A 25,810-nucleotide genomic window follows, 5' to 3' on the forward strand; every position below is an offset into this window, starting at 1 on the left:
GGTTCGCCCCAGGTGCACGGCTTGGGGGGGTGCACAGCCGGCCAAGTCCGGGTCCTCCTGCCCTTCCTTTCCCCCTGCGGTGCCACTACAATCCTACCTCTCCCGGCGACAAGAAGTCTTTCCGAAGTCAATTCTGACGTCGAAGAGGACGTTCCGGGCCAACCAGGCAGTGATTGCAGAAAGAAAGAAAGAATACACAGTCAATTAATAGATGTCCCCTTTTGATGAGAAAAATAAATGGTCACCTCTGACTTACTTTCTCTGCAGCAGAGTCGGCAGCTGTGCTGAGGTGCAGGAAGGTCTTGCGCTGACTTGTCTGCCGGCTCTGCTCCGGAAGAAGTAAGTTACGTCGGAGGGGGTGGACCCAGCAGACGCAGTCATTGCAGGACTTTGCCACAACTCCCTGCGTCTGCCGGGTCCACCCAGGTCCACAGGACGGAGGCACTGGGGGCACTAAGAACACAGGACGGAAGCACTGGGGCACTAAGGACACAGGATGGAGGCACTGGGGGCACTAAGGACACAGGACGGGGGCACTGGGGGCACTATGGACACAAGACGGAGGCACTGGGGGCACTATGGACATGGGACGGAGGCACTGGGGGCACTATGGACATGGGACGGAGGCACTGGGGGCACTATGGACACAAGACGGAGGCACTGGGGGCACTATGGACATGGGACAGAGGCACTGGGGGCACTAAGGATACAGGACGGGGCACTGGGGGCACTATGGACACCAGACAGAGTCACTGGGGGCACTAAAGACACAGGATGGGGGCACTGGGGGCACTATAGACAGAACGGAGGCACTGGGGCACTAAGGACACGGGATGGAGGCACTGGGGGCACTATGGACACAGGACGGGGGCACTGGGGGCACTATGGACACAGGACAGGGGCACTGGGGGCACTATAGACAGAATGGAGGCACTGGGGGGCACTATGGACACAGGACGGAGGCACTGGGGGCACTAAGGACACAATCGGGGCACTGGGGGCACTATGGATACGGGACAGAGGCACTGGGGCATTATGGACACAGTCAGGGCACTGGGGGCACTATGGACACGGGGCGGAGGCACTGGGGGCACTAAAGACACAGGACGGAGGCACTGGGGGCACTAAGGACACAGGACGGGGGCACTGGGGGCACTATGGACACAGGACGGAAGCACTGAGGGCACTAAGGACACAGTCGGGGCACTGGGGGCACTATGGACACGGGACGGAGGCACTGGGGGCACTAAAGACACAGGACGGAGGCACTGGGGGCACTAAGGACACTTGTCGGGGGCACTATGGACTCAGGTCAGAGGCACTGGGGGCACTAAGGACATGGGAAGGAAGGAGGGAGGAAATAGAAAGGGAAAATTGTTGGGCCTGAGTGCAGAAAGAAAGAAATGAAAGAAATGATACACAGTCAATTAATAGATGTCCCCTTTTGATGAAAAATAAATGGTCACATTACCTCTGATTTACTGTCTCTGCAGCAGAGTCAGCAGCTGTGCTGAGGTGCAAGAAGGTCCCGCGCTGACTCATCTGCCGGCTCTGCTCTGGAAAAATTAAGTTACATCTGAGGGGGTGGACCCGGCCGACACAGTCATTGCCGGACTTTGCCACAACTCCCTGCGTCTGCTGGGTCCACCCCCTCCGACGTAACTTATTTCTTCTGGAGCAGAGTCAGCAGACGAGTCATCACGGAACCTTCTAGCATGCGGCTGCTGAGTCCGCTCCAGAGCAAGTACGTCGGAGTGGGGTGAACTGGCAGCCAGCAGCTACAATCATCGTGGGACCTTGCTGCATGAAGGGAGAGAAAGGAGCAGGATTGCTGGAATGGAAGATTAATGGAGGGAAAGAAAGGGGGCAGGGTGGTATGGAAGGGTGGTGCTGATAGTATTGATGTACAGAGAAAGGGGAGAGACATAAGGGGGAAGGATATTGGAGGTAGCGAAAGGGGGCAGATGCTGATTGAAGAGGAGTGGATGGCGAGAGAAAGGGCAGACATTGGATGGTAGTGGGGAGCCTATGCTGGATGGAAGTGCAGATGGGAGAGATAAGGGAGCAAATGCAGGAAGGAAGTGGGAGGAGAGAAAGAGGGGAGAAGACGCTGGATGGAAGTGGACAGAGAGAGGAGAAGGTACAAGACGGAAGGTTGGAGAAAGAGGGTACATGATGGAAGGAGGGGATAAATAAAAGGAGGGCACATGATGGGGAGAAAAAGATTGAGCTAGGGAAACACTGGAGGGGTGAGGGAAAGAGGAGGCAAGCTTTAGGTAGACAGTAAAAAAGGACATTGATGAGAGGGTAGTAAGAACGTAATCTAAACAGATGCAGAAAATAAATTGGAAAGGAAAATGAGGGGAAAAAAGGGAAAGGGATTGCAGAGGAGAGGTGTGGGAGAGGGAAGGAGAGGAGAGAGATGCCAGACCAATGGGGGTGAAAGGAGAGATGGAAGGGGGAGGCATACAGTTTCTGGAAGGGGCATAGAAGGAGAGAAGATGCCATATAGGGGAAGAGAGACGGTAGACAGTGGATGGAAGGAAGAGAGTTACAAGAAGATGAGGAAAGCAGAAACCACAGAAGACAAATGTAGAAAAAAAATTTCTATTTATTTATTGCTTTAGGAGACATGTGTCACTGTTTCTGTGGTGCACTGTATGCAGAGTCCAGCTTCTTACTGGTTCAATTTAACCTTTGTCTATGTATTTCTATTTTATCACCCCTTTTACAAAACTGGAGCGTTTTTTAGCACCAGCCGTGGTGGTAGCAGCTCTAATGCTCAGAATTCTATGAGCGTCAGAGCTGTTACCTCCGTAGCTAAAATCCACACTACAGTTTTGTAAAAGAGGGAGGGGTTAGTTTGTGATGACATATTCCATACTAGGCGAAGGTGTTTTCTGTGTTCTATTTGTTCGAAAGACATGGTTTTTTGTTAGGATTGACTGCAGGATTGATCTGTACTAATCTGGCTTGTTTAGTTTTACAATGGGTGTATTGATGTTGTACTGCTCACTGCATATGTAAGATGCTGCCTTTTCCTAGGTACTCATGTGTGACGTGTGGCTTGTTACTAAAAATCATGTTTTTCATACAGATGGGGGGGGTGTCAAAAAATGATGGGCCCCGGGTGTCACATATGCTAGGTATGCCACTGGTCTCTCCTGGTTGAATCTAGCTTGAAATCCTTGGGAGCTAGTGTGTACACCTCTGGCCCTCCTGGCAGAGAGGGCAAGACTATGGACTGGTTTGGCAAGAGGCTTTTCCAAAATGCTATGCTAGCCAACCGGTCTGGTAACTACACTTTCCATTTCTCTTTCTAAATGAAATATGTCGTCAAGCAAGTCGCTTCTTGTTTTTCAACTTTTCATGGCTGACCTGCTAAGACTTCGTAAGTACATGGCTTGTTCCATTTATGACACTTTTGAACTCACTTCCCGGGCTGCAGCAATGTCCGTTGCCATGAGACGTCTGGCCTAGCTTCGAGTCTCAGAGTTGGATGTCAATCATCAGGATAGGTTGGCCAATGCTCCTTGTCTGGGGGACGAACTTTTTGGTGATTTTACTGATACCACTACCCAGAAGTTGTCCATGCATGAAACCCAGTGGGACATTCTGGTGAAGCCCAAAAAGAAACCTCCTTTTAAACCACAATCTTCCTATCAGAGAAGAATTACTGCAAAATCCACAGTTCCTGTTCCACCTCAACCAAGGAGACAGAGGCAGCAACAACTGCGTCAGCAGCAGCACAAACAACATCCTGCTCCTCAGCCTTTTTGACGTGTTCCTTCAGAACATAGCCAACGTCACCACTCTACAGACTTTGCCTCAGCCCATCGGAGTGAAGACCACCCTGTTGATGGTCCTTCAAGAACTGACCTCACGATATGCTGGTATAAGTAATATATAGTTTATTAATAATCAATAACAGTTTACAAGAACAAGTCTTTCAGCATACAACGCTAGCTAACAGATCAATATACATCAAGCGCTTGAGTATACCTGGGTGTCTGTTCTGAAACAGGCCTCAAGAGGCTGTCCTTTTATATATTTTTGACAGCCTGAGACCACGTTAGTACATATTACGTATTGGTTAGAGTGGCTTATGGGCCTGGATCTTCCTCTATATAGCCCACTCATCAGGCTACTTAAGACACCTGTGTGCAGGTCTACTAGGTTTTCCCATACCAGAAACTACTGTTCTAGAGACAGGTATGTACTGTTATTTTTTGTGGTGTGGGAGGGGGTTAGTGACCCCTGGGGGAGTGTGAGAGAGTCATAACTTAATCCCTCCAGTGGTCAGCCGGGTACCTTTTTGGCACTTAGAAGCTTTGGAAATAGGTCTAGCTCAGAACGTTTATTTTCTGTCCAGGACGTCTTGGGAAAGGTTTGATTATTTCCAAAAGATGTCCACGTTTAAGCCAGCCCAGAACATGCCCCCCTTGGATTCTGGATTCATAGTGGCTTGGATGCCTCACAAGACATCCAGAAAGATGGTTTCAAAAATCGGCCCTTGGATGTCTAGGCAATTAGGATATCCAAGCACCGATTTTATGCCATTTTTTAGACATCTTAGTGTTTTGAAAATACCCCTAAAAGTCTACTACAGGAACATAAGGAAACTGTGGCTGACTGTGTCCTTGTCTGTTTTCCAGACATCCGTCACATTCAAGGATGTCGCTGCTTATTTCTTGGAAATGGAGTGGAACCTTCTGGCAGAATGGCAAAAGGATCTGTACAAGAAGGTCATCGAGGAGATTCACGACATCCTCATCTCACGAGGTAAATACACCTTCTCTATCATCTATCACAGGTATGGTATGGAATGGGGGCTGTTATTTTCTCAACCCTGGAAAAATCGCAAGTATTGGGCCCCATGATCATCTGAAATTTAGAACCTGGGTTTTGATGCCATCCTATATCCATTAGGAGCCAATGTAAGAAGCCTTTAGTTCAGTGGTTCCCAACCTTGTCCTGGAGGACCTCCAGCCAGTCAGGTTTTCAGGATAGCCATAATAATAATAGCTTTATTTATATCCCGTCATATTGCGAGTTAACATCGGTTGGAATTGAGAAAAATTTGCATATAATAAAGGTGAGAGACATGCAAATCTGCCCCATGCATATTCATTAGGGCTATCTCGAAAACATGATTGGCTGGTGATCCCCCATGATAGGTTTGGGAACCACTGCTCTAGGTTAAGGTCTTTCAACTTCAGCTGGAGTCTGTCTTCCTTTTCTAAACTAAAATAAAATTGGGTACAGAAGACCAGGGGAAGGATTTATCAAGTGGCAGCCTGTAGCTGCCTTTTTTTTCAGACATATACTTAAATTCCATTATATATAGATATATACAATAGAAGTCAAACGAATTTTGGTTACAGTGCCAGAACTGGCCCACATTTCTTTTTCTGTCTTGTTTTTTTGTTTTGACAGAAACTGTTTTTGGTGGAAGTTGAAGATTTATTCTTGATCCTGTTAGGTCTTCCTACCCTCTAAACAGCGTTGCCTTTACTCCCTTCCCCTTGGGCCTATTTTCCAATCCTGGCAGTCTATGTGGTGAGGGCAAGAGTGATCCTCAGTTGCTGCTCCCCCTGCTGGTTCTACTCTTGAAACTGCCACACAGACACACACGGAAATAGATGGGATTCTACAAATACAATATAAATATCAGTTTCCTATTTCTTATTAACAGGTTATTTAATCGTTAATCCTGATGTTGTATTCAAGATTAAAAAAGAAGATGAGAAATATTTTCCACAACACTGTGATTTGGAGGAAAAAGGAAACCCAAATGAGTCCACCAAGGGTAAGCAGCTGCATTGGATTTAAAGGGCTTTGCATTTTCAGAGCACAAGATTTAGGGACCCTTTACTAGAGCTTAGAGTGGGGCATGCTAAATCCTTAGAAGCCCCTTTTATATGTATGGGTTTCTTAGTATTCCCTTAGAGACTCAAAATCTATTTCCTAATTTGTTATTATCAGATTCTTGGTGAATCCGAGACGTGTTTTCTTTTAACAGTGTTTCCGATTGTAACATCCGTTTTCTCGCTGAGCGTTAAACAAGAGGAGGATCTCCCCTTCATAGGTCCTCCTGAATCAGAGACATCTGAACAGACTCACCTTTCTTTACCGAGTAAGTATCAAATTCCTCCTGCACAGCTTTACTAAGGTCAGCCGAGACCATTGAGGAACTTGGTGGTGGTGAGAGGCCATCATCCTCTTCTCCTTCCAAATTTCCAAGTTGATTGAAAACTTACTATACCGCTGTCCATCCCCTTATTTTGATTAAGTAAAGTGCCCACAAAGGCAGAGGAGGCGTCTGATGGAGGTGGGTGTCCTGGGGGTAAATGACAGCAGATAAAGACCTGAACGGTCCATCCAGTCCGCCTATTACTTATTCTTATTAAAAATAAAGTATTAAATTAACTTGTCTCTACTTAGCTGTTTCTGGGCCATAGACTATCGTCCTAGGTTCCAACTGCTGAAGTTGCCATCTAAGCTCACTCCAGCCTATCCAACCATCCCGTTGTTTGCAGGAAGTCCTCATGTTCCCAGTTGGTGGAGTTCCCATTGATGCCCTCCCCAGCCCATCCTATACCGAATCACCATATATGGGACATAAACCATACCAGTCTGTCCAATACCCGTCTTAGGCCTAGATTGACTAAACTTACCGATCTGGATCATTGTTGGGCAGTTCACTACAGATTCTACATGCAAATGATCTGATTGGACACACGCCCTGTAGCGATCGAAACGCACACGTAGAGTATCCTTGTTGGTTATTGCTGCAATCAACGCATGCGCTAGCTCATCGGCCTTTACTACGATAAGCGAGCTCTAAAGAAAGGGGGAGGGGTGGCTGTAGTTTATATTGCTAGCCCTAAAAGGAATGATTTGTGACCGACGCAGTGAATTATTATTTTGAGTAGCCAGACGTTATCAAATAGGACATGCTGTAAACCAGCAGGTGAAAACCGCGGGTTAAATCCCTGGTCTCTCAATGCGCTTTTCACAGACTATAAAATATGAATGAATTATTACGGACTAATGAATTCTTAAGCTTATGTAAAGTAATTTTACAGTTTTATTTTTAATTATAATGGTGGTTTTATACGGGGTTGTAACCTGGATACCGATATTTCTGGGCTGGAGAGTCGGCAAGGATAGTAAGCGACTGGTCTGCAGCTGTCGCTTCTTTTCGGATCGGCAAACCCAATCGGTGTTTCTTCTTCTGCTTAGTGAATCCATGGCTTCCTACGTTTGCATGCCATTTCCCCTCTTTTGCATGGGTGGATCGGATCGGGTAGGAGATTGATCACACAGCAGTTTAGTGAATCGGGTCGGGGAACAATCGCAAAACCATCGGTACAGGATCGGTAAGTTTAGTGAATCTAGGCCATAGTTCTTTAATTTATACCATTTGTTTTCTAATTAGATATCCTCTGTGTTTATCCCACGCTTATTTGAATTCCATCACCGTTTTCCTCTCCACCACCTCCCTCGGGAGACGATTCCAGGCATCCACCACCCTCTCAGTGAAAAATTATTTCCTAACATTACTCCTAAGTCTTCATCTCTGCAACCTCAACTTATGTCCTCTAGTTTTGATTGGAGATTCATTTTTTTCTTTGGTTTTAATAATAGCAATAGTAAAATGACCAAATATAAGCACAGATACAATCAATGAGGTAAACTTGGAAACAGGGAAATGAAACCAGATCAGAAATAGACACATTTAACAGCACTGTAGAACAGTCACATAATAGAAATATGATAAATGTTAGTACAATACAAATAGTCTCATAAGAGCAGGGAAGAACGTTCCAATTACTTGACTGATTTGCATGAACTTGGCTGCTTTTCGTGCCGTGGTTGTTTTCCTCCTTGCAGTGCTGAGCTGCCCAGGACAAGATATTCAGGGACACTGACCCAGAAACCGCCCCTGAATATCTCCCCGAGCCAGTTCAGTCCACTACCCAGTTAGCTCACGTTAGGACATTAAGCCCGTGAGATGCTTTGCAAATTCAGCCCTGTCTCATTAAATCAGAACAATTTAGCAGATCTCCAGTTGGTGGTGTATTTAAATGCTTCAAAATAAATTTGTTCTTCATCATCTTCTAGATCAGGGGTGGCAATCACAATTCTCGAGGGCCACAACCCAGTCGGGTTTTCACGATGCATGAGATTGATTTGCATACAGTGGGAGTAGTCCATGCAAATGAATCGACTGGGTTGTGGCCCTCGAGGACTGTGATTGCCCACCCTTGCTCTAGATCAGAAATCGATCTGTGTAAGAACAAACCAACCTCCTGATGAACAGAGCTCTTGAAAAAAAGAAATTCCCACCTCAATAGTCCTGTCTTCATTCTGTAACAGACTCCCACAATATCAAGCCTGACATTTTAATCCGTTTTAAGCAAGAGGGATTCAGGAGCGAACTTCCAGGATCTGAGGAAAGAGGAAATCTGGCCAGCACAGAGTCGTGTGAGGAACTGCATGAAACAGGTGACGGAGCGTGAATTAAAACTAGTAATGACAGGATACAAACATTTCCTATAACAAAGACTCCTTCTCTGGATCAAACACAATGAGAACGAGGTGTTTTCCCTTTCATTGTCGGGTCTGCATTTCTGTTTCATTTAATTGGAGGGGAGGGGCAGAGGGTTATACCTTCTCTTTTTCTTATTCTCCTTTCTCTTCCTCTTCTTTCAACACCTTCTGTCTCTCATCCTATTTGTGTGGAATATCATGGTTTATTTTCTGAGGGTCCTTAGCTCCTTCCACCAGGACACTTGAATTTTCAGAGCTCATAATATTCCCCTCATCTCAGTATTAGCAAAATATTACTTTTCTTAGGTTCTAAGCTCTTCTTTAAACCTGAAGCTATTTTTCCATACTTTTTTCAGGCAGCCAAAGTTACACTGCTGAGAATACAATAGAGATCCTGAAAATGGAAGAGGATCCCGACAGTGACCACCTGGAGAGAGGAGAGGAGGATCCTGATACCAAGAGTGGTGAGCCAAGAATTCCTATGTAATAAAAATTCTTACTTGGTGCTTTGAAGTATTTCTAAATTTTCACCTGATAAGACGCAAATACTATTCTGTTCAATATGTTCTATTGTTTTTGCTGATATGATTGTATATTTTCATTATATTATTTTTCATTTCTTTATTATACGTTACATTTAGACTCCTGAGGCAGGCCCTTACGGGTCGAAACACGATCGTGTCGAGTCCATTACAATTAAAGAGACCTTTGTTGTTGTGTTTACTGTTCACTGGTGTGAAGGCAGTTTCTCCTTTTGTTTCCAAGATTCTATTGTTTTTCTGTACATTATTTTAATTTTTTGGGTACATAATTCCCTGGAGTGTGCATGATACCATCAGTAGCAAAATTACTGTGAGAGGCAGCAGGTTAGACAATGAAGGAGTTCTTCTCTGCTGTTTTCAAACGAGCCCCCTCCACCCCTTTTTTGGGGTGCTCATACAGGGGGACAGTATTCTGGCCGTCTCGCCCGACCTTCTGTCTCATGGCCCCATTCCAATGTTCAATCCGGGTCCCTTTTGTCTTACGGCTTGGCTCTTGAAAGGTAAGAAAGGTTATTCAGATAAAGTGATCTCCACTCTCTTGGGGTCTTGAGACTTTCCACTTCTCGGGCTTATGTGCGTGTTTGTCGTATCTTTGAGGAGTGGTATAGGAAGAGACAAGAGAGGAGAGATATTGAAGAGTTATACGAGAGCAAATACACTTGTATGTTAATAAGAGGAGCATTCTGAATGGATTGAAGGGGAGAGAGATGGTTACCTGAGAGAAGCAGGTTGCAATAGTCTTAGGCGAGAGGTGATGAGGGTGTGGATAAGGGTTTTGGTGGTGTGCTCAGAGGAAGGTTTTGATTTTGGTGCTGATATAGAGAAAGAAGCAACAGGTTTCGGTGCAGAGAAGAAGAGAGAGGCATCAAAGATTGCACCATGGTTGCAATCTGACAAGACAGGGAGGATGAGATTGTTATCCGCTGAGTGTTATGGACAGGATAGATGTGAATTGCTTGTTTACTCTTCAAAAATACTAGTACCAGAAGCATGCAATGAAGCTACTAAGTAGTAGATTTAAAACAGACGGGAAAAAATATTTCTTCACACAACCTGAAATTAAACTCTGGAATTAGTTGCCTGAGAATGTGGTGAAATCAGCTTAGCAGGGTTTAAAAAAGATTTGGCTAATCTCCTAAAAGAGAAGTCCATAGGCTATTATTGAGATGGTTTGGGGAAATCCACTGCTTAGTCCTAGGATAAGAGGCTTACAATCTGTTTTACTACTTGGGACCTAGCTTGGTTATCTTTGGAAAAAGGATGCTTTGCTTGATGGACCTTCGGTGTGTCCCAGTACGACAATTCTTATGATCTTATAGAGAGTGGAGGGAGAAGAGAAATAGGTTTGGGTGGAAAAATAAGTAGTTCAGTCTTTGCCATGTTTAAGAGGTGGCAGGGCATCCAGGCAGCAATGCCGGACAAGCAGCCTATATTTTGAATGTCTTCTGTGAAATCTCTGTCCCCTTCTTCCACCTATGAAGGAAGCCTGTGTATCGTAGTATGTATATTAGGACAGAAAAGTTAAGTAATTCACCCACTGGCAGTAGCAGGGGAAAGGAATCAGGAAATGCAGGTGGAAGAGAGGTGGGATTCTATAACAAGGCCATATCCTGCTATAGTTTTCATTACCACAGTATTGTAGGATCCTGTGTGTGTTGAATGTCACGGATCATTTTCGGAACTGTCGAGGATCTTTAACTCATTCCATCAAGAGCTCATAAAATTCCCGTCATCACAGTTTTAGGTCCTAAGCTTTTCTTTAAAACCTAGTTTTTTTCTCTATTCTCCTCATAGGCAGCCAAAATGTCACTGCTGACCACACAGTGGAGAACCTGAAAGTGGAAGAAGTTGATGACGGTGACCAGCTGGCGGGAGGAGAGGAAGATATTGATACCAAGAGTGGTGAGTCAGAAACTCCCAATCTTTGCTATTTCTTGTCTAAATTTTCACATAGATCGTGACTGATAATTACTAGTGATTTTCAGTTATATTTTTCTCTCTTAGCAATTAGAATTCAGTTTTTTTAAGCTTCCAGGTGAGCTGTAAGCATTATGCATATCTGTGTCCCTTTTTTTCAGATTTGCACTGCCACATAGCTTCTAAGCTGTGGAAAGTGTGCTGTGTGGCACTGTTAATCTCCTTCGTCCTCCCCACTCATAAAGCTATTAAAAAGCGTAGGAGGAATAGAAGAGCCTTGTGGCCAAGCTCCTGGAAAAGGTTCCATCCTTCAGCATGTTATCATTCCTGTTTACTAAAAAATCGTTAAACCAATTAAGTACAGATCCACCTAAACCCAACTCACTCGATTTGTTGATCAGCAAAATATGATCAACTGACTCAAAAGCTGCACCGATATCGAATTTGTAACAAAATAGAATAATAACCTTGATTCAACCATTCCTTAACTTTAGAAGCTCTGTACTGTGTTTGGGTCGAAACCCAAACTGAATATCATGTCGACAGGGAAAACGATCAAGGAACCTTGAAAGCTGCTTATTCACTAATGCTTCTAAAATTTTGGGTAAGAAAAGTATATTGGCAACAGGTCAGACAGGTCAAGAAGTGAGGATGTGGCCCTCTGGCTCAAACAAACGGGTGTGGCTGGCCTTTCTAGGATGGACGGTGTAAAATATATTTGATTGATATATGCAAGCATGAAAAAACAAAAGAAACAGTCACTTACTTTCTTATTTTTCTCAGGTTTACTAGCTAGAGATAAAAAATTTATAAAGAACATATAAGAAAGTTTTGTAAGTGATATAGAAATATACTAGTCTTTTAGCCCGTTACATTAACGGGTGCTAGAATATATGTCTGTCTGTCTGTCTTTCTTTCTGTCTCTCTCTCTCTCTTTCTCTCTCCCTGGCCCCCTTTCTTTGTCTGTCTTTGTATGTGTTTCCCTGCCCCCTGTGCAGCAGCAGCAGCATTTTCCCCCACCCCCCTTCTCTTCCCGCAGTCTGGCCTTCGGCCCCCCCCTTCCCTTCCCGCGGTCTGGCCTTCTCCGTTATTGCCTTGTTCCTCCCCTTCCTCCTGCCTCCTCCTGACCCCCCACCCATCTTTTGTAGTCTACACATCTATCTCTCCTCCCCCTCCACGGGATCAGCATTTCTTTCTTCGGCAACTGCGCCCCCTACCATTCTAGCATCTTCCCCCCTCTCTTAACTCTCCCCTTTTGCTCCAGGTTTCTCTCTCTTTCCCTTCCCTCAGCTCCCACAATCCTAGGCCTAGCATTTCTCCCCCACTCCTGGGTCCAGTGTGTCTCTCCATCCTCCCCCTCCCTGTGCCTGGGTCCAGTATTTGTTGTGCCCCCTTCCCCAGGTCTCCAAACGCTGTGTTGGATCTCAGTAGAGACAGAGCTGAAAGCTGCATACTTCATACCTGCGCCCAACTTTTTGATTATTATAAAGTATCATTGTCCTGCAGCATCCATTCAGAGAGGAGCGTGCGAGCAGCCGTCGTTACTGTCCCTTTAAGAAAGTTTTCGCAGCTCCCGCAACCGCTGCCACCGCTTTACTCCGTCTCCTTCTCCCTCATTCCGTTGGGTCCCTCCGGGGGGGGGGGGGGGGGCGAGGAAACCAAGGTCTGCACGCCGAGCTGCTAGGAGAAACGGAACTGAACCCAGGGGTGGGGAGGAGGTGGGGGGAGGTTGCACACGAGCTCCCACCTCCTCCTCCTCCCCCACCCCTTCCCAGGTCACCGCCAGTCAATGAAAGGCTGATGGGCCTTGGGGACCAAGCGCGTGTTGCGGGGCCGCAGCATGAGCCGTTTTAATTGTCAGTTTGCACAGGCGGCTGTCCTCACGCTTGGTCCACCGTGCGCGCGGGCTGCCTCTGTTCTCGGGGTCACTCGACGGCGACGCCTTCTCCTCTGACACCCCCCCCCTCCCATTGCCGCAGCATTCTCTGGGAGTTCCCTTGACGATCCTCCAGTAAAGGGCTTGTGGAGGCGATAGGCAGTTGTCTACGTTCCCGGCTTGTGAAGTGGATCCTGGTGATGTATTAAGCGCACATGCGCACTCTCGCCAGCACAGCATGACAGATCAGGGAACACGCGGCAAGAGTACGCATGCGCGGCTAGCATTTTATTAATATAGATATATATAAGGGATATAGCCAAGAAAAAAACCTGAAAAACATAATCTGAAATAAACAGTGAGAAATTTGCAAGAATAATATGTTTCTTACTGAGTTACAGAGGGAACACAGGAAAAGAATTAAAAATGTATTAGGAATTACAACTAAAAGATTTTTTTTCTCTACCCTACTGTATAGGTTAGAAACCAGATTCCCGCCTTTTAGTTCTCATTATTCAGTGTCTAGGGATATGCCCAAGGGACTAGCTGGCAGACTTGGGTTGGCCTTTGACCTGGTTGCTATAGAGTTTTTTGACTTTGGCCAGTGTGAGGCCTCTTGAGGATAGGATTACATATTACTGTATATTATATTATTATTAGGTTCTTATATCCCGCCATACCCAGAGAGTTCTAGGCGGTTTACATTCGTTACATTAGGATCCGGTCTGAACCCGGATTTACAAAAATTTTATCGGAATTGCAGGTAGCGCGGAAGGAGTCACAGGTTTATCGTAGTTGGGTTAGAGGATAAAATGGAGGGAGTGGGAAATCAGAAGAGGGGGGGAGAGGGAGGTGGGGGTGGGGGGGGTTGGAGTGTATGCGGGGAGTAAGGACTAAGGGTCTTGTTCGCGGAAGAGGTGTGTTTTGAGAAGTTTTCTGAAGTCTAGGTAGGTCGGGGCCTCTAGCATCATTTGGGCTAGCCAAGGGTTCAGCTTGGCCGCCTGGAAGGCGAAAGTTTTGTCGATGAATCTTTTGAGCTGGCATGATTTTATGGAGGGGAAGGTAAACAACTGGATTCTGCGGGATTTCTTGTTGGTGCAATGCATATTGAAATGTGGGGAGAGGTATTTTGGTGAGAGACCAAATACTGTCTTGTAACAGATGCAGGCGAACTTGAAGAGGACTCGGGAATCGAAGGGTAGCCAGTGCAGTTGGTGGTAGAAGGGGGTGATGTGTTCCCATTTGTTCAGGCCGAAAATGAGGCGGACAGCTGTGTTTTGAATCAGTTTTAGTCTTCTGGTGATTTTCTTTGTGGAGCTTAGGTAAATGATATTGCAGTAATCCAGTATTCTGAGGATAGAGGATTGAACTAATAGTCGAAATGCAGTGTCATCGAAATATTTCTTTATGGTACGGAGTTTCCAGAGTGCTGAAAGGCCTTTCTTGACAATGAGGTCGGTGTGGTTTTCTAGGGATAGATGTTTGTCAAGCGTGACTCCTAGTATTTTTAATGTTTGTTCGAGTGGGAAAACCAATCCTTTCACCTGGATTGTGGTGTCTTTGATTTTGTCTTTGGGGGTGGCTAGAAAGAATTTTGTTTTGTCTGGGTTGAGCTTTAGTTTGAAGGAGAGCATCCAGAGTTCTATCTGGCTGAGTATGCTAGTTATGTAGTTGAGAAGATCCTGGGATAGACTGGTTAGAGGGATGACAATTGTGATGTCATCTGCATAGATGAAGAATTTTAGCTTAAGTTTGTGAAGGAGGTTACTGAGGGAGGCGAGGTAGATATTGAACAGGGTGGGGGATAAGGGGGAGCCTTGTGGTACACCGCAGGAGTTCACCCAGCTGTAGGAGAAGTTGTCCTTTTTGTGTACCCTGTAGGATCTGTTTCGTAGGAACCCTTGGAACCAGCTGAGTACCCGGTCTGAGATTCCAATGTGGGCCAAGCATTCCAGGAGAATAGTGTGGTCAACTAGGTCAAACGCACTGCTTAGATCAAATTGTAAGATCAGGGCGCTGGTGCCCCGACTGAAGAGTATGTGCAGGTGGTCTAGTAAGGAGGCGATGATGGTCTCTGTGCTGTGGTCCGTGCGGAAGCCCGATTGATTGTCGCTTAGGATATTGAATTTTTCCAGGTATGCGGAGAGTTCTGCTTTTACTGCCCCTTCCGCGATTTTGGTGAATAGTGGTATGTTAGCTATTGGTCTGTAATTGGAAGGTGCGTTGGAAGAGTCCTTTATGTTTTTTATGATTGGGGTTATTAAGATATGTCCTTGTTCTGGAGGGAAGTTTCCTGCGGATAGTAGGGAGTTGACCCATAGTAGCATGTTTGCTTTGAAGTAGATCGGAGCCGTTTTCATCACATTTGGGGGGCAAGTATCTAGTTTGCAGAAGGATTTGGTGTATTTGTTATAATATTTGTTGAAGGTTTTCCAGTCGATTGTGGTAAATTGGTTCCAGTTTAGGTCGGATCTAGACCCTTGGTCTGGTTTAGCTATGTCGATGTCAGGGAGGATGGGAAAGAGCTCCAGTGGGTTGGTCTTGGTGGGTAGTGCTGATCTTAGTTTTAGGATCTTGGAGTTGAAGAAATCCGCTAGGGTGTTGGCGGTTGGTGTTGAGTCTTCCTGGTTGTTAGTGAGTGTTTCAATGTTGTAAAGGTTATTGACGAGTTTGAAGAGGTTGCTGCTGTTGGATGTGATGTTTCCAATTAAGTGTGAGTAGAATTTTTTCCGTTTTTCCTTGGTAAGGTTTTTGTAGGTTTTTAGTTTGAGTCTCCAGGCAGTTCTGAGTTCCTGGGTTCCTGACTTTATCCATAGTCTTTCTGACTTTCTGAGGTCCCTCTTTAACAGTAACAGCTCTGTGTCGAACCATCCCTCCTGATTTGTGGTTCTGATGTGGCGGGTTTTTGAGGGGGCTATTTCATTTAAAATGTTAGTGCTGTCAATGATCCAGGTGGACATGAGTTGATCTATTTCTTCGTCTTGTTTTATGTGGGTGTCATAGCGAGACCAGAATTCCTCTGGGTCTATCTTTCCTCTAGTGGTGTGGGTTGTGATGTTTCTTGTTTTGTTGTTTCTTGAATGTTTTTGTTGGCAGCCCAAGGAAAAGTCGCATAGTCTGTGGTCAGACCATAGGGAGTCTGTCCAGTTGGCTTGTTTCCAGTATATTTTTGGGTCGGTCGGCTCGTTGGAGGAGAATGTGACCAGGTCTAGCTGATGACCCTTTTGGTGAGTTTTGGTTGGGGGGGGTTTGAAGAAACCTAGTTGGGAGGTGAGTGACCAGAAGTCGGCAACTTCTGGTTGGTCCGCTTGCTCAAGGTGGATGTTGATGTCTCCGCATAGAAGGTTGTAAGGACTTGTTAGATAATTAGTTAATAAGGAGTCAGCGAGGTCCTCTTTGGCTAGGGACCATTTTTGGGGTGGGATGTAGAATAGAGTGATAGTTAGCGCGGAGGCAAGGGATTTAGAGGTGAGTGAGATGGCTAATATTTCTGCGTTGGGAGAGGATTTGGTGTTGAGTGCCGTACAATTAAGCTGGTCTCTGAAGATTATTGCTAGGCCTCCTCCTCTTCCCCGAGTTCTGGCCAGGGAGAGGATCTTGTATCCTGCGGGTAGGCAGTCTTTGATTATAATATCCTTGTCTGATAGTAGCCAGGTTTCGGTGAGTAGGATGAAGTCAGGGTTGGTATCCGTCAGCCAGTCTCTGATTAGAATGGCTTTGTTCCTCATGGATCGAATGTTTAGGTAAAAGCCTAGTAGGTTCTGGTGGTTTGGGTGGTTGGCTGGGGCATAGTGGGAGTAGGCCAGTTTTTTTAGTGTTCTAGGTTTTTTTGAGCCGGGTTTGGTGGGTTTGCGGGGGGGTGGAGAATTTGGGAGCCGTATTAGGTGAGAATGTGGGGTGTGGGGTGTGAGCGAGGGTACTTTGGGTTTTGAAGGGCGATATAGGGAGAAGTGGACAGGGATGGTGGTTGTGTGTGATGGGTCAGCAGAGCAGATCCTGAGGGTGATGAGGTATAGTAGGAGTAGTGCTACGCATTGAGGGGTGTTTAACCTTGCCATGGTGACACGCTCGTGGGGGGGGAAGAGCGTGGGGTATGGTAGTAGTCGGAGGGGGGCAGAGGGGAGGGGTGTGATGCAAAGTTTGGCAGGTTTCAGCGGCGCAGTGGACGATATAAAGCTGAGCCGGTTACAGCGGTGCAAAAGGCAGTACAGAGTTGTGCAGGTTACAGCGGTGCATTAGACAGTACAAAGTTAAGTAGGTTGCAGCAATGCAATAGGTCGATGTAAAGTTAAACAGGCTGAACAATTTAAGCGTGTGCGCGCGGTGCAGTAGGCAGTACAGTACAATGTAAACAATGTAAACAGTAGGTAATACAGTAAACAATAGGTAAACAGTAGGTAATACAGTGAACAATAAGGCAGTGCAGTACAGTGTTAACTTTTCTGAGTTCTAACGGATGAGGCGGTGCTATGTAAATAACACTATGTATTGCTGTGATCCAGTTGGGGGGGTCGGACTGATTGGCGTCGCTCGCAGTCGCTTGCAAAGGCGCGTGCTAAGGCGTACGCGCCTTAGACGTGCGCCTTCGACGGCACGCCGAACGGCTGCACGCCGTTGGTGCGGCGGCTTTAGTCGGCTTCGGGAGAGGGGCGGAGCTGGGCTCGCACGCTCCTCTCCTGCAGGCTCTCGCTGCCTCGGTTCCCCGCTGGCAACAGTGCGGGGGCCGAGTGAAGAAGGCCGCTCTCCGGGGGTGCGGCGGCTTTAGTCGGCTTCGGGAGAGGGGCGGAGCTGGATATGGATATTGAAATATAAGTAAACACTTAAATACTTAAGGACTTTCTCTAGACTAAATTGTATTAGGCGACTTACACAGAAACTTAGAAGAATGTATTAGCATATTTTTTTTTTAGAACTATTCAATACCTCCGTTTCGCAACACTGAAGACAGGGAATTGCAAACTACTAAAGATAAGCAGTTTGAATTTTAAGGTGAGGAGGAACAATTTCAGGCTTTCCACATGAACATTTTTGTAGGAAAATATACATTAGAGCTGTTTTTCTTTTCATTAACTTCAGTATTATGGATTATAAACTTAGGAATGACTTTGATAGTGATAGCCACACCTCTTGCTATGCATGAAATGTATAAAACTGCCTTATATGGAAGGAGAAATATTTTAACTAATTATATGAAGGTAGTGAAAAATAATGTCACAATTATTTTAGGTATGTAGGTAACAGAAAGATGAAGTGATTCTTCTGTTGAGACGTCTCCATTGCACAAATAAATTTTTCTTAGCCTTTTGATACAGGATTAAATTGTCATTAATAATAATAATAATAATAATAATAGTTTATTAGACAACTCAGTAAATATTTTTGATTAGAAATATATGATTGTATTTGTGCAATTATTGAATCAGGACCCTCACCTTAAACAGGATAAATAGGACAGGGGGGGAGCCTTTGTAACCCAGGAGGACATCAGAGTCCAGTCCTCTTGAGGGGGGGTCACATTTCTTGTAAAACTCAAACACTTATTGCCTGTCATTTTGCCTTTGTTTGTTTATGGTTCTTTATTGTTAATAAAAAAACAGGTTTAAACAAAAAACAGAAAAGTGATCCTGTTTAGAGGGAAGGAAGGATGAGATGTCCAGAAACAGGATGGTCCGTTTGTCCCTTCTTGTACCTGTGCTCACCTGTCTGCAAGCAAATTAATTTAAAGACTTCTTTGGGGATATTTGCTTACGAGTATATAGAGAATGTCTTACTCAATAGATGTATAATTTATGTACATACTTTTCATTTTTATCCACAGATGATGGATTTGAGCATATGAGAATGAGCGTGTATGATGGGCAGCAGAGGGAAGATTGGAAACACAAAGACCCCTCCGGAGACAGCCGAGATCGTTCAGAAGATAGTGTGGGGGCCATTAGGAGTTTAAGACCATCTAGCATGAAAGAAAATATCTCAAGAGGAGAGAGCTTGGATATATGTACTAAAGAAAAGAGAAATTCAACCAGTTGCGCAAATCTCATACAAAATCAGAGACTCAGAAGGGAGACACTTTTTCAGAGCACTACATTTGAGGAAATGTTCACTGGGAAGTCCAACTTGTCAGGACAAAACATATTTCACAGACAAGTCAAGCTATTCCAGGGTATGGAGTGTGACAAATCCTTTGCATATAAATCACAACTTATGACTCATCAAAATGTTTCCAAAGAAAGCAAGCCACCAGAATGTTCTGAACAAGATACAAACTTCAGTCAGGTATTTGAGCTGAGAGGACATGGATTAATCAGCATTAGCAAAATACAAGGGCATCAAATAAACCTCAAGAGAGAAAAGTTATTTAAATGCTCAGTATGTTATAGAAGCTTCAGTCGAAAATATAATCTCAGAATTCACGAAAGAATTCACACTGGAGAAAAACCATATAAATGTTCTGAATGTGGTAAAGGCTTCAATCATAAAGTTGGGCTCACAATTCACGAAAGAATTCACACTGGAGAAACACCATATAAATGTTCTCAATGTAGTAAAACCTTCAATCAAAAAGGTAACCTCAGAATTCATGAAGTAATTCACACTGGTGGTAAAGGCTTCAATCATAAAGGTGGCCTCAGAAATCATGAAAGACTTCACACTGAAGAAAAACCGTATAAATGTTCTGAATGTGGAAAAGGCTTCAATCTTAAAGATAGCCTCAGAATTCACGAAAGAATTCACACTGGAGAAAAACCGTATAAATGTTCTGAATGTGGTAAAAACTTCAATCATAAAAGTGTCCTCAGGAGACATGAAACAATCCACACTGGAGAAAAACGGTATAAATGTTCTGAATGTGGTAAAGGCTTCAATTATAAAAATAGCTTCAGTATTCACGAAAGTATTCACACTGGAGAAAAACCATATAAATGTTCTGAATGTGATAAAAAGTTCAACCAAAAAAGTGATCTCAGAATTCACGAAAGAATTCACACTGGAGAAAAACCATATAAATGTTCTGAATGTGGTAAAAAGTTCAACCAAAAAAGTGATCTCAGAATTCACGAAAGAATTCACACTGGAGAAAAACCATATAAATGTTCTGAATGTGGTAAAAGCTTTAATCGAAAAGGTAACCTCATAACTCATGAAAGAATTCACACTGGAGAAAACCCATATAAATGTTCTGAATGTGGTAAAAGCTTCAAAAAAAAAGGTAATCTCATAACTCATGAAAGAACTCACACTGAAGAAAAACCATATAAATGTTCTGAATGTGGTAAAAGCTTCACTCATAAAGTTGGGCTCAGAATTCACAAACTAATTCACACTGGAGAAAAACCATATAAATGTTCTGAATGTGGTAAAAGCTTTAATCGAAAAGATAACCTCATAACTCATGAAAGAATTCACACTGGAGAAAAACCATATAAATGTTCTGAATGTGGAAAAAGCTTCAATCATATAAGTGGGCTCAGATATCACAAAAGAGTTCACAGTGGAGAAAAACCATATAAATGTACATGTGGTAAAAGCTTCAAACAAAATTGTGAACTCAGAATTCATGAAAGAATGCACACTGGAGAAAAACCATATAAATGTCCTGAATGTGGTAAAAGCTTCATCCGAAAAGGTAACTTAATTACTCATCAAAGAATTCACACTGGAGAAAACCCATATAAATGTCCTGTATGTGGTAAGAGCTTCAAACGAAAAGGTAATCTAATTACTCATGAAAGAATTCACATTGGAGAAAACCCATATAAATGTCCTGAATGTGGCAAAACTTTTATTCAAACAGATCAACTCAGAATTCATGAAAGAATCCACACTGGAGAAAAAAAACATAGAAATGTTCTCAGTGTGGTAAAAGCATCAAATGGAAAGTAATCTCAGAACTCATGAAATAATTCAGATTGGAGGGAAACCATATAAATGTTCTGAATGTGGTAAAAGCTTCACTCATAAAGTTGGGCTCAGAATTCACGAAATAATTCACACTGGAGAAAAACCGTATAAATGTTCTGAATGTGATAAAAGCTTCAATCAAAAAAGTGACCTCAGGAGACATGAAACAATCCACACTGGAGAAAAACAGTATAAATGTTCTGAATGTGGTAAAAGCTTTAATTATAAAAATAGCCTCAGTATTCACGAAAGTATTCACACTGGAGAATGTGAATGTTCTGAATGTGGAAAAAGCTTCAATCATACAAGTGGGCTCAAAAATCACAAAAGAGTTCACACTGGAGAAAAACCATATAAATGTACATGTGGTAAAAGCTTCAAACAAAATTGTGAACTCAGAATTCATGAAAGAATGCACATTGGAGAAAACCCATATAAATGTCCTGAATGTGGTAAAAGCTTCATCCGAAAACGTAACCTAATTACTCATGAAAGAATCCACACTGGAGAAGAGCCATATAAATGTCCTGTATGTGGTAAGAGCTTCAAACGAAAAGGTAATCTAATTACTCATGAAAGAATTCACATTGGAGAAAACCCATATAAATGTCCTGAATGTGGCAAAACTTTTATTCAAACAGATCAACTCAGAATTCATGAAAGAATCCACACTGGAGAAAAAAAACATAGAAATGTTCTCAGTGTGGTAAAAGCATCAAATAGAAAGTCATCTCAGAACTCATGAAATAATTCAGATTGGAGGGAAACCATATAAATGTTCTGAATGTGGTAAAAGTTTTAGTTAGGAAGGTCAAGTCAGAATCCACCCTGGAGAAAAAAATGTGGACAGATGTGCTAAGGTGACTTTACAGAGGGGAAAGTTAAGAAAACTGAAAACATCACTCTGACTGATGAATGTGAGATAAAGGAACTTGAAGAGGAAGGTATATGTAAATATGTAGCAGTGAAGGAAGGAAAAATGATCAAGTAGGAATCGCTGACACATAAAAAATTAGTAAGGAATATTCTAGGAGACTAAAACTGATACTGAAGAGTGCTTTAACACCATGGAATAAGATACTGTCTTTTAATCTGGCACTTCCTGCACTCTCATATAGCTTTCCTATTGTAGACTGGTCTCTTAAAGACCTTGAAAAACGAAACTTCTTCATGCCCACAAGGTCATGCGTAAGAATCAGTGTATGCCAAGACTGTATATTCCTAAATCTAAAGGAGGGGTAGGTCTCATTGAAGTAGTAGCTCTGTCATAGGCCTCCAAGCTTATGTAATAGCATCATCAGATCTCAAAGCACAAAAGGTGTTGAAATGTGGACAAAAATCTTCCAGAATCTCTAGTTCCTTTATTAAACTTGGACAAGCTTTCCAATGAGTAGAAGGAATGGGTGAAAATCCATAGGTACCAAAAGGAGAGGAAGCAACAGAATTTGCAAAGGAAGAGATGAAATTCTTTTACGGGTTGGATCAATAAAGTGGCAACTCTGTAAGTACAGCGAGAACTAAATTGTTGCTCCAAGAGCCATTCATGGATCAACATCAGACACATGAATGGGTAAGGAGAGGTGAAGTGAAACCGAAGGTTGCAGCCTGGGACAGCAGATTATGGACAAGATGGTTTATAGCAAGCATTAAAACAATTGCTGCAACAGACCTGTAGATTCTCTAAGGAAGAGCTAGAACCGGTTACTCGTCTCATGGCTGGCTGTGAAGTGCTAATGGTGGAGAAGTTTTATCCAGTAAGGCATTGGAAACTCTGTAAGCATTACAACATCAGTGTAGCAGAAAAGCATTGGGATGATGACCCTAAAAGAACTGTGGAAGAGGTTAGGATCAGCTGGGATCTACTCATCCCGACTGATGCAAGAAATCCAGATATAGTGGTAAAAGCAAAATGACTAAATTGACATTGATTATAGAGGTGTTGGTCCCAAGCAATTACTTGGTGAATCACGTGGAGAGAGATGCAGTCTGAGACCAAGAAAAAATGGCAGAAATATTTCCCATCATGTTCGGTGCCAAAAGAACGTCACACTGGGTGCCTATACATATGCTACTTCTTATGAACTGCAGAAAGAAGCTCTCTTTGGCACAATGCAAGTACTATGGCAAGCGTTAACGGTCAATTTGAGAAACTGAGATCATACTCTATATATCATAAAAACATGATGGCAGATAAAGGCCAAATGGTCCATCTAGTCTCTCATCTGCATCCACTATCTCCTCCTCTCCCTATTGGCTATGGCTCTTACCATTTGCATCTCCTCATCCTATAGGCTAAGGCTCTTTACACCTGCATTGTGAGGTCATAGAGCTGCCCATCCTCAGTAACCATTACCTATTTCTCTCTCTGAGAGATCCCCACGTGCCTATCCCAGGCTCTTTTGAATTCAGACACTGTCTCTGCTTCCACCACCTCTTCCGGGAGACCATTCCACGCATCTACCACCCTTTCTGTAGAAGAGTATTATCTTAGATTACTCCAGAGCCTATCACCTCTTAACTTCATGCTATGCCCTCTCATTCCAGAGCTTCCTTTCAAATGAAAGAGACTCAACTCATGCGCATTTACATTACGTAGGAATTTAAGTGTCTCTGTCATATCTCCCCTCTCCCGCCTTTCCTCCAAAGTATACAGATTGAGATCTTTAAGTCTGTCCCCATACGCCTTATCACGAAGACCACACACTGTCAGCAGCTATTGATTCTTTTTCTGGGGGGGGGGGGATTATGATTTCTTTTAAAAAGAAATCAGACAACTTCAACTAATTCAAAATACCGCTTTCAAAATTATCACTAATTCCAAGAAATATGACCACGTCTCTCCTTTACTTAAAAATGCCCATTGGCTCCCCATCCTTCATAGAATTACTTTCAAAATTGAACTACTTACGTTTAAAACGCTTAAATCCAGAGAACCGACATTCATTGACGACAAGTTACGAATTCCCCACACTCCAATTAGAATTCTTAGATCATCTTCTCAAAACCTACTTTTCGTGTCTACTCTTAAGACATTTGGCCCTCGCCACGCGACTTGCTTCGCTATAACTGCTCTCCTCATCTGGAACATTCTGCCCCCTTATATTAGAGAGGAAGCAAGTTTAAATAAATTCAAAGGAGCACTAAAAAGTTTTTTTTATATAGAGATGCTTTTGAACAATGATCTAAGTTCCTTCCTAAATTGATAAAGGCAGCCTGAACGAAACCCTTCCATTCCTACTGTTTTAGCCTTTTTCGTTCTCTGTTCTGTTCACCCCTAGCCCTTTTGTGCCATTAGTCCATTTTGTCTTTATGCAATTTTTGATGTGTATCCCTTGATTTTAAAAATATTTTGTATAATCATTTAGGGCTCCTTTTACGAAGGTGCACTAGGTCCTTGACGCGCGGAATAGCATGCGCCAAATTACCGCCCCCTTTTGAGCAGGCGGTAGATTTTCGGCTAGCACATGCTAATCTGATATGTGCGACAAGACCGCTAGCCCACCTTCGTAAAAGGAGCCCTTAGTATTACGACAGGCGATATATCAAGTTATCCTGCAAAATTATCTAAACGTGCGTGTGAAGGAAAAGAATAAAACTTGTGGATGTGAAAAGAGGCGAAAAAGCAAACCCGAATCAATTGTGAAAGAAAATCTTAGTCGTCCATTGCTGTGACCATATCATAAATCGGTGGGAATATTGCAGGCAATGGATTTGTGATGATGAAGAAAGTGAGTGCCAAAAGGAAAAACAAAGTAGGATTTTTAAAGAGGAAAATTTTAAAAGACAATAGACAATATTTCTTACTTTTTCTGTGATCTATTTAAGCTTTATGTACCATTGTTTTTTGTGGTTTTTTTTTTTTTATTCTTTATTTATTTGATTATTCATTACAATGCCTTAGTAACAAACATTCACGAATGACCACAAAAATACGAATTCCATATAAGGAACAACAAAACATAGAAGAAAATTAATCAACCGTGTCCTAGTCCACATTATCGCTGATCGCCAGTATTTTAAACTAAAACATCAAATCCTTTTTCCATTGCAAATGCAAGCAGTGTCTCACTGCCGGCTCACCACACAATTGTTTCCCGCGTACACACCTTTATAGGACCCCCAGGGACCCCTGAAGAAGACTTTTTGTCGAAACGCGGACCGTGTTGGGTCCTGTATCCCTAGCGGACTAGGTCCTTTAAGGCTCTTATGTGGATGATTTACTTTTATGTGGATGGAATTATTTTATGTGGATGATTTTAGTGGACCTTTGGAACTTTGATACTTTCAAATAAAGTCCATTTGGGAACATCGTCACTCCACAGAGTTTTTTTTGGTTTTCTCTATTTATATATATTATACATCATCCTCCAAAAATGAAATCATTACTAGAAATTAAACTTTCAACAAAGGTTTCTCTTTAATAAAATCTTCCAACTGGGCTGGATCATACCATTGTTTTTTTCATTACATTCCCATACAGGACTATTTATGAACTGCAAATAGTGAGTCCACCTACTTTGAAGTTTAGAGTTGCGCGGGGACAGAAATCCCACCCGTCATGTTCTCATTCAATTCCTTCCATCCACTGCCTCTCTTCTCTCTGTGTCTTCCATTTGCTCTGTTACTGTGCCTCTCCCTTTCTCCCCCCTCCCAAATTGGTCTGGCACCCATCTTTTTCCCTCCGCTCCCCCCATAGTCTGGCACCTCTGTCTTCTTCCCTGCCAGCGTCTTCTTCCCATTCCCTCTTCCCCATTTCCTTTCAGTGTCCTTCTCCCCCACCATCTTTCCCATGTCCTGTCAGGCAGCATCCTTCTCCCCTCTCTGCCTTCCCCATGTCCTTTCAGCGGCCTTCTCCCCCCCTCTGTCTTCCCCATGTCCTTTCAGCGGCCTTCTCCACCCCTGTTTTCCCCATGTCCTTTCAGTGGCATTCTCCACCCTTTTGTCTTCCCCAGTGCTTTCAGGGTCCTTCCCCCCCCCCTTCCTCCCGTTTACCCCATGTCCTTTCAGCGTTCTTTTC

The 25,810-nt window shown here is 43.5% G+C and overlaps 2 protein-coding genes across 6 annotated transcripts in view; one reads left to right on the forward strand and one right to left on the reverse strand.

Annotated features, from left to right (window-relative positions):
• LOC117367632 (zinc finger protein 271-like) overlaps positions 1 to 20,920 on the forward strand; it is a 204,055-nt gene extending 183,135 nt beyond the window's left edge. For 2 of the 5 annotated variants that reach the window (XM_033960389.1, XM_033960386.1), the window contains exons 6-8: positions 8,913 to 9,020; positions 10,893 to 11,000; positions 18,710 to 20,920. In XM_033960389.1, coding sequence (XP_033816280.1) covers positions 8,913 to 9,020; positions 10,893 to 11,000; positions 18,710 to 20,775 — 2,282 coding nt within the window. In that variant the 3' untranslated portion in view covers positions 20,776 to 20,920. Of the gene's footprint in view, positions 1 to 4,655; positions 4,783 to 5,695; positions 5,810 to 6,022; positions 6,137 to 8,382; positions 8,512 to 8,912; positions 9,021 to 10,892; positions 11,001 to 18,709 lie in introns of all 5 variants that reach the window. The other 3 variants (XM_033960387.1, XM_033960388.1, XM_033960390.1) reach the window with 3 other exon arrangements.
• The window catches only part of LOC117367624 (zinc finger protein 493-like), a 99,235-nt gene that overhangs the window by 28,807 nt on the left and 44,618 nt on the right, over positions 1 to 25,810 (reverse strand). Inside the window, exon 9 of the mRNA XM_033960368.1 lies at positions 12,753 to 12,762. Coding sequence (XP_033816259.1) covers positions 12,753 to 12,762 — 10 coding nt within the window. The remainder of the gene's footprint in view (positions 1 to 12,752; positions 12,763 to 25,810) is intronic.

This window comes from Geotrypetes seraphini, chromosome 10 (genome assembly GCF_902459505.1).
Source record: "Geotrypetes seraphini chromosome 10, aGeoSer1.1, whole genome shotgun sequence".
Taxonomy (NCBI): domain Eukaryota; kingdom Metazoa; phylum Chordata; class Amphibia; order Gymnophiona; family Dermophiidae; genus Geotrypetes; species Geotrypetes seraphini.